Source organism: Euprymna scolopes, chromosome 1 (genome assembly GCF_053919585.1).
Source record: "Euprymna scolopes isolate OS-2025 chromosome 1, ASM5391958v1, whole genome shotgun sequence".
NCBI classification, from domain to species: Eukaryota; Metazoa; Mollusca; class Cephalopoda; order Sepiida; family Sepiolidae; genus Euprymna; species Euprymna scolopes.
In genome coordinates, this window is record NC_136482.1 from 8,060,160 (window position 1) to 8,073,375 (window position 13,216).

Sequence of the window (13,216 nt, forward strand, 5' to 3'; positions counted from 1 at the left end):
AACGCTTCCCAAGATGTTATAGGAAAAAGACTAACCCACATGCGGCGAGCGACAAATGTTGAGTATTTATTTTCCCGAAGTCGAGCAAATTAAATAGACAGGCGAGATTCGTTAACTCTGAGATATTACGATTTATATGTGATATAAAAAGTTTTAAAAAGTTGTGAACCGACCGACCGCTTAAAAAAGCCTTTTGTAGACATACAGAAAAAGCGAACACACATACATACATTTTCGCTTTTATATTTATTGATGATCAAGTCTGTCCAGTAAGTACAAGGTGCCCTCTCCTAAATGTCGCTCATGAAATTTTTAACAAAATTAATAATCCTTTCTGTAATCTAATATATAAACGGCTATATGTCTGTAGTCTCCATATTTTCAAACTCTATCTCATCCAGAACTAAGTCACAGATCGGCACTAGGGGCTTCAAATGACGGACTTTTACAGGCTGTTATTAGTAAGGCTTTTAGTCAGTTAATTGTTTTTAAGGGGTCTGTTAAAATATTTTGCACTATGAGGTATGATCCTGCACAGTCGGGAGATTCGATTTATAAATGATTCTGCTAGGAACTTACGAATAGAATTAATTCACGTTCTGCTACCAACCAATCAGAAACCAGAATTGCTCCATAAATATTAAACCTTTCTGTAGCAATTTCGCATATGTTTTCATCATGTCAACACGGGAAGAATATTTTGCTCTGTTGATTCCAACTCGAGAACTGTCTACTACAAACCAGTCACCTCCCAGGACTTGGGTAGAACAACGAACCACCGGAAACTGTTCTGAAACTAAACATGGCTTACATTTCTAGAAGATCAAAATTGAAAAAATTGTTAAACATTTTGTACATTCCTCTTAGTTTATTTTTAATTTTTAATCGGTTTATATCTGTCACATCGTTACAGTGGTAACCTCACCAGCTTTGAATGCTACAGTTTCGGTTTCGATTCTAGCTGATGGCACCTAAATACTTTTCTTTTTTTTTTTTTTCTTTTTTTTTTTTCTTTTTTTTTTTTTCTTTTTTTTTTTTTTAACTTTTGGAAATCACGACTCTGTAATAATACATATGAAATCTGGACAAATTAAAATATATTAAAGCATATTTTACGCCCAGGCAAAGCCAGGCGCCCCCTCTCTCGCTAGTGCATTCATATTTGGTACAAATAAAATTTGTTTGGATTCTTCAAATTACTGTTCATCTTGAGTGTGATTTTTCACAACGCTTTGGTCAATGTAATCTCCGACCCTCTTTAGGTATATTTTGTTGAACTCTGGAATGGTTCGGTCAAACTCAGGAATTTGGAAGGAATTTCAAGCAGAACCTTTTATTTACTCCATGGGGGGTAGTATGCTCCCATACCATCAGCCACGACCGCTGTGAAGAAGGTAGGTTCCCTCTACCATGCTAGAAAACTACTAACACCTGAAAGTATCCTGTACCTCTATAAGGCCACCATTCGCCCATGTATGGAGTATTGTCATATTTGGGATGGTGCATCTGCTACTAGTCTATCTCTTAGACAAGGTTCAAAAGAGTCACCAACCTGATAAGTCCTGAACAGTCATCTAAGCTTCAGCCTCTGTCCTATCAACGAAATGTTGCATCCTTCTGCCTGTTCTACAAGTACTTTAACGGTGAATGTTTTGACGAATTGCAAGCACTTGTACCCCCCTCGACATAAATACTCCCTAAACCTGACAAGCAGCTAAATCTCACCCCTTCACAGTAGAGATCCCTAGATGTAAGAGAGCCTTCTATACCAGTAGTTTCCTCCCCAGAACCGCTAGACTTTAGAATTCCCTTCCGGGTCTCTGCTTCCCCAACTGTACTAACATGCAGAAGTTCAAGTGTAACGTGAACCAACATCTTGCTGCTCAACTCTCTGCATAGTACCCCTGTAGCTTATGTCCCTGATAGTAGCCCCCTAAATCAGAATGGCAACGTGCCTTGTTTGGGGTGAAAATGTAAAAAGAAAAAAAAAAAAAGGTCCTATGATTCACACACTGAGAATTGAACCATATCAACCTTCAGGGGAATATCACTTTTACAATTGATAAAGTAAAGTTGTAGGATGTATTATCTTGGATAGGTTTCAAACTCATCGGATCTTAACTTAAAATTTTTATTGGTGGGGTAATCGAGATAGTGTCAATCAAAGACTATTTTTGAACTGAAGAGGATTATCAAAACCGCAATAATGGCTGTGGCAAGAGAAAAATGTGTCGGTTTATAAGAATTTTGCACCATATCCAGCTGTGCATATCGAGTGTTGATAAAACAAAGACTGTTGGACATTGACGACTGAAACTTGGTGGGCAAGTCAGACTGAAGTTTATTTGTTCTAGATTGCAGGAAGGATTATTATTAACGATCTTATGGATAGCATTTTTTTTGCTGATCATGTTATGTGCATTTGAGATAAAATGTTAAGTTTTTTCAATTCATTAATAGTGTTACATTCTTCAAACTGTTTAGTTATTTTTTGTATCCAGTTCATAGACATGTTCTCAGCAACGTATGGTGAGACGCAATTTATTATCTGGTGTTTTTAGTCAAGCATCAAGTTTATTTGTATCAAATATGGCTGGATTGTGAAAGAATTGTGGATTTTAACGATTTCATGTTTAACATTTTGAGGAAGAGTAACAGGGGCGATCACTCTGCATTTACAGCTGACAAATTCTTTTTCTATTAACAATTATTCTTTAATTTTTTAGATGAATATTTCAAACATCAAAACAAGAGAAAAAATGAAGGACTAAAAGAATCTAAAAGTCCTCCCAACCAAACATACCACAGTCGGCATAAAAGGTCCGACTCACTTGAGCGCCATATAGAAGTCATGATTGTAGCTGACCATGAAATGGAAAAATACCATGAAGACAACTTGCAGCATTATTTATTAACTTTGATGGCAATGGTAAGTAGTTTACTAATTTTCTTTGTTTTGTTTCCTTTTTACCCTCATTTTTTGCTCCAGTTGTCTTTTTCGGTCCCCCGATTTATAGGAGAGGGACCTATGTTTTCAGTGGCGTCCGTGTGTCCGTTAATCCGGACGATTGCCAGATAATCGTCCATTAGTTTTTCCTGAAATTTTGCCACAAATTCCATTTCATTAAATGTTAGAGAATGGATCGAGAGAGAGGGGGGAGGTGTGTAAATTATATCGTAGACACGTTGACCGGAAGTCAAGATAGATCAGCTGATCGGATTGCGTGCGAGTCACGTGATCAGGTTAGCTGAATCGTGAAGATTTGGTTTGGGCGTAGAAGGCGACAGACGGCTATCACAGACGTCTCCTCTCCTTCACTGGGGGGGACGGGGGGCGCTGACGTATGTAGAACAGAACAACACAGGCTAGAGATTCACTTTCCATCCGCTGCGAAACATCTGGAAAGTGAAATAAAAACTATAAAACCAATTCATCGTGTTGGAGTGAATGAATATTCGTCTAAAACAAGTACCAGGTCTCCCCTCCAAGACCAGAGATTTCCAAATAGACCAACATCGAAGACACAGAAGTTATGTCTGAAAATACATGCATCACACACAAACGGCATATGAACATTTCATTTAATAGAAAGAACAGCTAGACGATCACACGACATTAACTCTGACTAGATGATAACACACGATCCTCTTTATGATATGACAATGCAACATAAATAGATGTGCACAGTAAAATTTTTTTGCAAAAATTCCCGTTGTCCCCAGGGTCTCAAAAGTGGTAAAAAATGCCCCCAAATTGCCAAAAATGGCACATTTTGCCTCCTAACTTTTGATCTATCCATTATATTTTTCTGAAACTTGGTCAAAATGTGGAGCCCATTATTTTTAATATAAATCTAGTATGGGTGACCCTGGCAAAATTCTTGTGTGTCCCCGGGACTTTTAGTGCTAAAAACGACCCTTTCTTGTGGCTCTTTTTTTTATATTTCTCAATAAAAACTAAATATGTCTGACTACATAGTAGTTTTTCACTGTGGTCAACTTAAATATGTGTTAAGGTCTGAAACTGCATCGTTATCCATTTACAATGGAATTCTGCGTCTCCAGGGACTCAAGAGATTAAAAATGTCCCAAAATGACACTTTTTGCCCAAAAGCGTTTGATCCATCCATTAGATTTTCCTGAAACTTGGTCAAAATGTGGAGACAATTGTTCTTAATATAAATTCAGTACGAGTGACCCTGGCAAAATTCTGGTTCGCATCCCTCTGGGACTTTTAGAACTAAAAAAACATGCCTTTTTGGAGCTATTTTTTTCATAATACTGAAAAACTTGATATATATATATATATATATATATATATATAGTGGTTTTCCATGGTGCTGAATCTAAATATACATGTCTTAAGGCGTGAAACTGTAGTTTGTCCATTTTCACTGGGATTCAGCGTTCCCAGGAGCTCAAAAGGGGCACAAATGCCTCCAAATTGCAAAAAATGATACTTTTTACCTCATAATTTTTGCCTTATCCATTAGATTTTCCTGAAACTTGGCGAAAATGTGAAGACAACGTTGGCCTTTCACACTTCTCATATTAATCATTTCTTCACTATTTTTTGTGGCGTCATCTCACATGCAGCACCAGAGGGGGACTACATACGCATACTTTTAGTTGTCCCCCCCCCCTTTTTTCCCATTATCTTCAAACTAATTGTATATTTATACAAATGTTTCTATTTTGTGAATTTATACCAACCAATCTTACTAATTTTTCAAATTAGTCACTTCCCGGGCTTTACCATCTTGCTATTTGAGAAAGAGATAGTTTATCGCTAATCGCCTGAGGCACCACAAGCTTTCATTCAAAGTGCCTTTCCTTTAGGGCATTCGCTTCTCAAATCGTACTTTCTAACCTTGTATCACATCTTCCATCTGTGGAAGGAATAAATGCAATCCCTTTCCATTGACAAATGTCTGGTTATTAGACAATAAAAAAAATATTGATAAACAATCCAGTAGATAATTCGCCTTCAATTTTTCGAGCCAGAAATTTTTTTTTTTTTTTTCCAGGATTAAAAGTGTAGTATCCAGCCAAAATAGCGAATAGAATGCTTTTCAACAGGATTAAAGTTGTACACTTTTCATTTATAAAAACCTTTATCTGATTTTTCATATGCCTCACAATTTTTTAATCAGAAATTTGTACCATGTAAGCATTTCTTATATTTCTTGGCTTACTCTTCTTAGCCGTTGGAGATTGCGGGGGAGGGGTATATTTTATTAATACTAAAAATGCAATGAAGATCGGATAATTCTGATTTTTTATTTATTTTCTTTTCAATCATGTTCATAGAATATTTGATTAAAAAAAATTACTCGTTGTTCGACTGTATAGTCCCACTTTTTCAGGGTTTTAATGATTAGCAATAAGATCTGGTCACAAAAGTCCCCATTTACAAAGTTTTCCAACGGCTAAGAAGAATAAGCCCAGGAGAAGTATAAGAAGAAACGTTGCTATGGTACACTATGATCCATTTCTAATTAAAAAATGGTGAGACGTTAGAAATTAGATAACCAGGAATTTTCATAGATGAAAATGTGTGAACTTGGAGATACTTTGCAGATTGAGGTGCTTTTTTGTATTTTATTAATCTAATATGTATATATCTAATGTATAAACGGCTATATGTCTGTCGGTCTCCATATTTTCAAACTATCTCTTCCAAAACTAAAAGTCGCAGAGCGGCGCTAGGGGCCTGAATTGAATTTTTTATGGATCGTTCCTTTATGGGTCTTTAGCCTGTTAAAATTGTTTTTAAATGATTGGACTTTTTAGCCTGTTAAAATTGTTTTTAAATGATTGGACTTTTTAGCCTGTTAAAATTGTTTTTAAATGATTGGACTTTTTAGCCTGTTAAAATTGTTTTTAAATGATTGGACTTTTTAGCCTGTTAAAATTGTTTTTAAATGATTGGACTTTTTAGCCTGTTGAAATTGTTTTTAAATGATTGGACTTTTTAGCCTGTTAAAATTGTTTTTAAATGATTGGACTTTTTAGCCTGTTAAAATTGTTTTTAAATGATTGGACTTTTTAGCCTGTTAAAAATGTTTTTAAGGGATCAAAAATGGGTCAAAATTGAAAATATCATTATACAGTTTGGACATTCATGTTAGTTTATTTTTAATTTTTGATCGGTTCATATGCATGTCACATTTGTACAGTGGTAACGTCACCAGCTTTGAATGCTACAGTTTAGGTTTCAATTCTAGCTGATGACACCTAAATACCTTTGTTTTTATTCTTGAAATCACGACTCTATAATAATATATACGAAATCCGAACAAATTAAAATATATTTAAGTGTGTTTTATGACCAGCCCCCCCCCCTGCTAGTTTTAACTTTTTTCTGATTCACTAAGAATATGTGAGGTTAGAGAGAGGAAAGATTTTAAATAGTTTAGTTAATTCAGTTAATGTGACACAAGGTTAGCAGATAGGTGATCATGGGGAATATTCATAATATGTGATATTTGCGAACATATTAGATTGTTGAATTACTAAATCGTACACATTTAGTCAAGATTAAGTTTGAATTGTTCACATAGTACAATGGTCAAAGGCATTATTGATCAATAGTCAGTTCTAAATGACAGTCTTCTGGCAGTGAAGGTTCAATCCTTATTGAGTCTACAAAGAATAACAGAATGAACATTTCTACCTGGGCAAAGTTGACAGAACGAGAATATTCTGTTTCTCTGAATAAAAGATAGGGTTCAGATCAAAATTATGTAAATATTTAAACCTTTTTACTTGAATACAAAAAAACAGAAGAATTGAAATGAATGAAAGCAGTTAAATATACAAAAAAATATTAAAAATATGAAATTATGACTCTATAATAATATATACGAAATCCGAACAAATTAAAATATATTTAAGCATATTAAGATCGAATAATTCTGGGGTTTTTTTTGGGGTTTTTTTTGGTTTTTTTTCAATTAGGATTATAAAATATTTAAGGAAAAAGAACATTTCCACTCATTATCTGACCCTACAATCCAACTTCCTCAGGATTTTAATGATTGGCGATAAGATCTGGCCACAAAAATGTGTCCCCATCTACAATGTATGTCCAACGGCCAAGAAGAATAACAAAGAAACGTTGCTATGTTAGACATGTAAGAAATCAGATCATCAAAGGTTTTCATGGAGGAAAATGTGTCGGTCTGAATTTTTTTTTTTTTTTTTACAAGGTGGTCACTACTTATCAAGGCCCGGAAGCCACTCGGGGATAAGGGTTATTGCATGTACAGTACGTTAGTGTTGAGATTTGATAAAGTGTCTTACTTAAGGGGATGGTTCATCTGGAATTTGGTTATGTTGGACTTGAAGACATACAGGTTGTAGTCGGGTGGGAAACAGGCAAACAGAACAGTTCCACAGGCGTGAACTTCTAAGAAAGAAGTTTTGTCCATGGAATCTACGTTTTGGTTTTGGCACAGATAAAGTGGGGAAAATTTTTGACGGTGGTTTCAGCTAGACGTGTGTTTTTTGTGAAAGATTGGCGAGGGGGGGGACAAGAGATTGGAGCTCAGACGAGCACTTGCCATGGAAAGGATAAAACAGACAGGCTCGCAACGTCTCTTCTGTGGGAGAGAGGTTGCAGGGTAGAGAAAAGGGCATCCCCCACTAAGCCACAGTCTATTTTGTACTCTGTCAAGGCAAGATAGGCTGTTTTTAGCAGCTCCTGCCCAGATGTGGCAGCAATACTCTATCCTTGGATGTACTTGGCTCTTATATAGATAGAGAATTGCATCAGCAGTGAGATATCTTCTGGAGTGGTAGAAGGATCCTACCATTTTTCCAGGGAACTTGGCAACAGACTTGATGTACGTGTTCCATTTCAGGTCAGGAGTAAAGGTCAAACCCAGAAGCTTGTCAAAACACGGGGCCTCACCCAGACGAGAGCCATCCATTTCAATTGATGGGCATCAGAGCGTTGATGATGTAAAGATAGAAGCTTGGTTTTAGATGCATTAAAAGTAACCAGCTACCTCTTCCCCCGCTGTACCATGCACTCAATATCAGAGGAGAGAGAATCAGAGAACTTTGTCATTTACGGCCTTTGATGTGTTGCGTCTTGCCGTAGATGGTCGTGTAATCAGCATAGATGTCAACGAATGATTTGAGTATGTGTTTTGGGAGATCATTGATGTATACAGGAAGAGTTGGGCCCAGGATGGACACCTGGGGGACTCCACCATTATACTGTGGGCCTCTGATTTCTGCCCATCAATCACTACTCCTAGGAGCCTATCAGAGAGAAATGATTTAATAATTGAGAAAACATTTCCAGTTATACCGTAGCTAGAAATCTTGTGATGTAGGCCCTTATGCCATACCTTATCGAAGACTTTTGATATGTCAAGAGCAACTGCCCTAGAGAGGAAACCTTTGTCAAGAGATTCACTAATCCTATGACATATAACCCTTAGCACATCTGCTGTAGATCTAGCAGAACGGAAACCATATTGCATGTCACTAAGAAGGTTATTTCTGCTGAGGTGGTTGACTACTTTTCTATTTAATATGGATTCCAGCAACTTGCTCATGACCCACGAAGACTTATTGGTCTGTATTGAGAGGGAGACGTCTTATCTGAATTCTTAAATACAGGACATACTGATGAGGTTTTCCAGGGTGTTGGGAAGCATTTCTTAAGGCAACGCTTAAACAGTTTTGTAAGTATGGGAGCAAGTTCTGGTTGAAGCTTTTTTAACACTATAATTGGAATGCCGTCAGGGCCAGTTGCTTTACTGGAATCAAGGTTCTTGATTAGCTTGGCAACCTCATGCACAGATACCTAGCGTGTTGTCTGTTATAGGAGGAAATACGGGGAGTTGCTGGCCTTCGTCACATAGGGTAGAATTAGCTGCAAAGTTCTTGGCAAATAGTTTGACCTTGTCTGATGCTGATGAGATGACCTCAGATCCATTGATGATGGTTGGGATAGAACTCACGCTTCTGTTCAGGATCCTGTTTGCTATTTGCTAGAACTGTTGGGAACCAAGCCGCTGCTCAGCTACTTTGGATTTAACGGACTGAGCATATAGCTATCTTGCATTTTTTATGACTCTGTTACAGTGGTTGCTGGCAGTCCTGAAAGCAGCTTTAGTCTCGATGCATCTATTACATTGGTAGCTCTGGAAAAAGTGATTTCTGTGCGTGATGGCAGCAGCACATTCTGGGGAGAACCATGGCTGGCTGTAAGGTTTTTGTTGGAATTTTTTAGATGATATGAATCGGTCTATGCCTACAATTAACCATTCAGTCAGGTCTGATACTATGGAAGACACGTCCTTTTTAAACATGGAATGCAGGGGTAGATCAGATATAGATGTACGGAAGCTATCCCAGTCAGCCGTAGAGTATCGATATACAGTACGGTGGAGAGGTACGTTTGAAGACTTATTGCATTTCGTTTTTATCTTAACTGATACAACCGAGTGGCCAGAAGATCCCAGAGGAGACAGAACAGAACATGAACATAGCTCAGGGGAAGTGGAGAGAAAAAGGTCTAGAAGGCTAGCGTACTGACCGGAAGTATCAGGCACACGGGTGGGTTCATGAACAATCTGGGTGAGATCATAGGCAATGGTGAAATCATGCCAGGACCTCCCCTCATCTGTCTTTTTCAAGTGGATCAGCCATTCCACATTGTGGACATTGAAGTCACCACAAATCTGGATGTTAGCCGAAGGATAAGCAGACAGGATGTGGTCTATTTTCTCAGATATTCTCTTAAAGAGAGCAACTTCGCTGCTGTGGGGCGATAGAGAGCAAATATAAATACAGTGGTGTAAGCAAGTACAACCTGGAAGCACATATAAGGTAAATTAGGGTCTTCACTGGAGATATCCCTACCACTCAGCCATCTTTAATGTAGGCACATATTCCATGCCGATCAGATTTAGATGTTAAGTTAGATTATCCTTTAATTATGAACTCGTCTAGGTAAGTGGTCGGTCCTATGCCAGTTTCGCTTAGGAAGAATATGTTCGGTTTCATCTCCTGTAATTGGGTTTCAACCTCTGGAAGGTTGGAACGTAGACCGCTGATGTTGGAGAAGGAGACATGGTAGTAGGGGTCTACGTTGGAGGATGGTGTTCTATGTTTATTCTATAATAGGGGATAAGTTTCACAAGGAATTACACAAATGAAGCAAAACTGCCTGAACCAGTAATGTGATTTTCTAAAGACGTAGATGTGAGACGAACACCAATTTATAACTTGAAATATTGCAGCATTAAGAATTGATTATACAGGATGTTTCAAAAGTCTTGGGAACATAACGATTTTAAATATGTTGTAATGTTCCCAAGACTTTTGAAACACCCTGTATAATGTTAAAACTTGAATTTAAAAAACAAAATCTTAATGCTGCAATTTTAAGTTATAAATTTATATTTTTTACTAGAATATCTTGTCCTTTTCTTTTCTAGTTTTAACTTGTCCTTTACTTTTCCATGTTTAATCTTAACCATATTACTTTTCATGCTCGCATTTCTCTATTGTAATCCATGATTTTTGCAGGCTTCCTGTAAATTCACTTGTTCTTTTTGTCTTTTTTGCTCCGATTAACACATATTTAATAACAATGTATTTCCCTTTCATGCTTTCATTCTATGTGTCACTTGTTACTTCTCTTTTCGAATTAGTAGCAACAGTAGTCGCTGAAGCAACGTGGTTGCTATGGAAACCAGTCATAAAAAACGTCGCTCACCTCCTTACGTATTTTTACGATTTTGAACACCAGAAAATTCATCATAACTTGTTTTATTGAACGAAATTGAAAATTTTTTTTCACAATATAGCTGAGGTGATCTATAATTTGGTCGAAAAATTAGTGAACAGTGAATCTTTAAAGCAGTTCTAAACGACTAAAACTGCCTCTTAACTACTGTGTTTGAATGATACATTTTTACTGCATTACTCTGTGATATTATTTCTTTTGCTCAGATAGCTCTTCTGTTAATTTATATCTTTATTATTTTAGGTCACAAGTATATACAAGCATCACTCAATAAAAAATTATATCAACGTTGTTGTTGTGAAATTAGTTATCCTGAAATCAAATGAGGTGAGTAATGTTCTCTTTATTTTCGCATGTATGAAAAGTTCAAATGCAAGGTTTACTATAAAAGCTTACCTTATATATAAAGTAAAGTTAGTTTCCTTATTCCTTTGTTATCAATAGCTTTTCTTCCTACAAGAATTAATATTTGAGTCTGGTTTATTTGTTTCTTTTGTTTTTAATATTCTACTGCAACAGTAGAATAAAATGTAATTTGAATTCTTTCCAGAAAATACTTTGTCCAGTTCGGAATCTCAAATAGCTAGCATCATAGTGTAGGGGATTTGGTCAACATTCACCGATGCCTGGTATCACAGGTCATAGGTAAAGGTTTCCTAACCCTCACAAAAAAATTAAAAGGTTGTCAAAATCACAAAATCAGCATCAAGACGAAGTCAAATATAAAAATGAATACAGTTTTTATTTAACATAGCAAGAAATAATGAATCCTGTTTTGTTGTGTGTGTGCACGCGCGCACGTGCACCAATTCAACGCACGAGTCAAGAAAGTGATAATGAATAAATTGTTCAAGGTTTGTGAGAATGTAAAAATGTTCTGGACAGAAATACTTTGGCATAAAGGCAACTGTATGTATGGTCGCTAGGACTCTATATTTTTCTCTTTATTAGAGTCTGATAGAATTTGAATTAAAATATGTACTGAAAGGCAAGAGAAATCTTTCTCTGACTGAAGCGAAATGTTTTTTTTATATATATAAAATATTTCTTTGTTTTTTGTTTTTTTAAACGGTATTAAAATCCGTTATATTAGTTAGTTCAGTATTGTTAATCCAGTGAGTTTCGGACGTTAATTTGCGAGACAAAAAGAAGGAAGACGGGAAAATACTAATTCCCGCTGATCTGGTATTTCCATGTGGAAAACTTTGATGTGTGATTCGCCGGAAGTTAAATTGGTTGTTTTACATTGAACTTCAATGGAGTCACTGGTGTTGCTTACAGCATGCTGGCTGGCTTCAACTGCCTGGTTTTGATGTGCAGTGCCTTTTTTATAGGTTTTAAACTGGCTCCAGTGTAAGCTGTCAGAAAAAATATTTTTGAAATTCGTCTTCATTGAATGCCGATTGGATGAAAAGTAGACACCCGGTCTATTACGTCCATTCGAAAAGGCAAGGCTTTAGTTTTTATGCTCGCAGGATTTGCATGGGTGTATATGACAGATGTACGTACAACTGGAATACTCCTTGTCCAACCACTTTAATGTTTGTGGCGAATATAGCTACAACAGTATACAAAAAAAAAAAAAGAAATACAATTAAATATACTAACAACAATACTGGTTTTGTTGCTGAATTTTTGATATGAGAATAATTTATATAATTTGGATTATTCAGGGTACTGTTCTTATCTTGGTACAACTAGTTTTAATAAAATAATTACGTGCTGGCAGCTTTTAGAAATCATTAGCATTTTTATAGCATGCTGGCATGTGTTGGATGGGGAATATTAAATATCTATCACATTATGTAAACAAATTTGGTAGGGTAATAAAATAGAATTTTTTGGTAGTGATAATTTAAATTTGAAAATATCACTTATTGTGCTTTGCATCCAAATGTTTCATATTTTAACTAGATTACACAAAGTTATAGAAAATTGATGACATAACGTCAGGATTATGTTCTATATGTGTGTAATATGATCCTTTATTGGGATTATAACTGAGTTTGTACATACTGTAGAGACCTTTCCAGAAGGATTGCTACATTCTGGCATGACATAACCAGCTCCCCAGTTGTAAACTTTATGTGCATACCTTCAATGAAGGTGTTATTTCCGTCTGTACATTTGATGGGTCTCTGGTTGGGGTTTTGGCATCATTAATTCGCTCCAGAGACTTATCAGCTGAAATTGAACGCTTGCTTGAAAGAAGTGACCAAACCATATTTTATGTAAAAAAAAAAATATTTAATTCATTTTGAAGTTCAGCTTTCAAAGAAACGTAATTGAACTTGAGAGTTGGCAGAGCTGGGTGTGTACTACTAACACGAACAAAGTCAGATTTCCAACTGTAAAATGTTCTCCCTCATGGTGACAAAAATAAGAAACAAAGAGAAACATCAATACATATCAACAAGAGAGAACAGAAAAACTTTAAAAAGTCTC

General features: G+C 36.2%; 1 protein-coding gene across 2 annotated transcripts in view; it reads left to right on the top strand.

Moving 5' to 3' along the window:
- Nucleotides 1-13,216, top strand: part of LOC145277073 (A disintegrin and metalloproteinase with thrombospondin motifs 9-like) — a 314,902-nt gene that overhangs the window by 124,584 nt on the left and 177,102 nt on the right. For both annotated transcript variants that reach the window (XM_080128762.1, XM_080128775.1), the window contains exons 4-5: nucleotides 2,727-2,929; nucleotides 11,015-11,098. In XM_080128762.1, coding sequence (XP_079984888.1) covers nucleotides 2,727-2,929; nucleotides 11,015-11,098 — 287 coding nt within the window. The remainder of the gene's footprint in view (nucleotides 1-2,726; nucleotides 2,930-11,014; nucleotides 11,099-13,216) is intronic.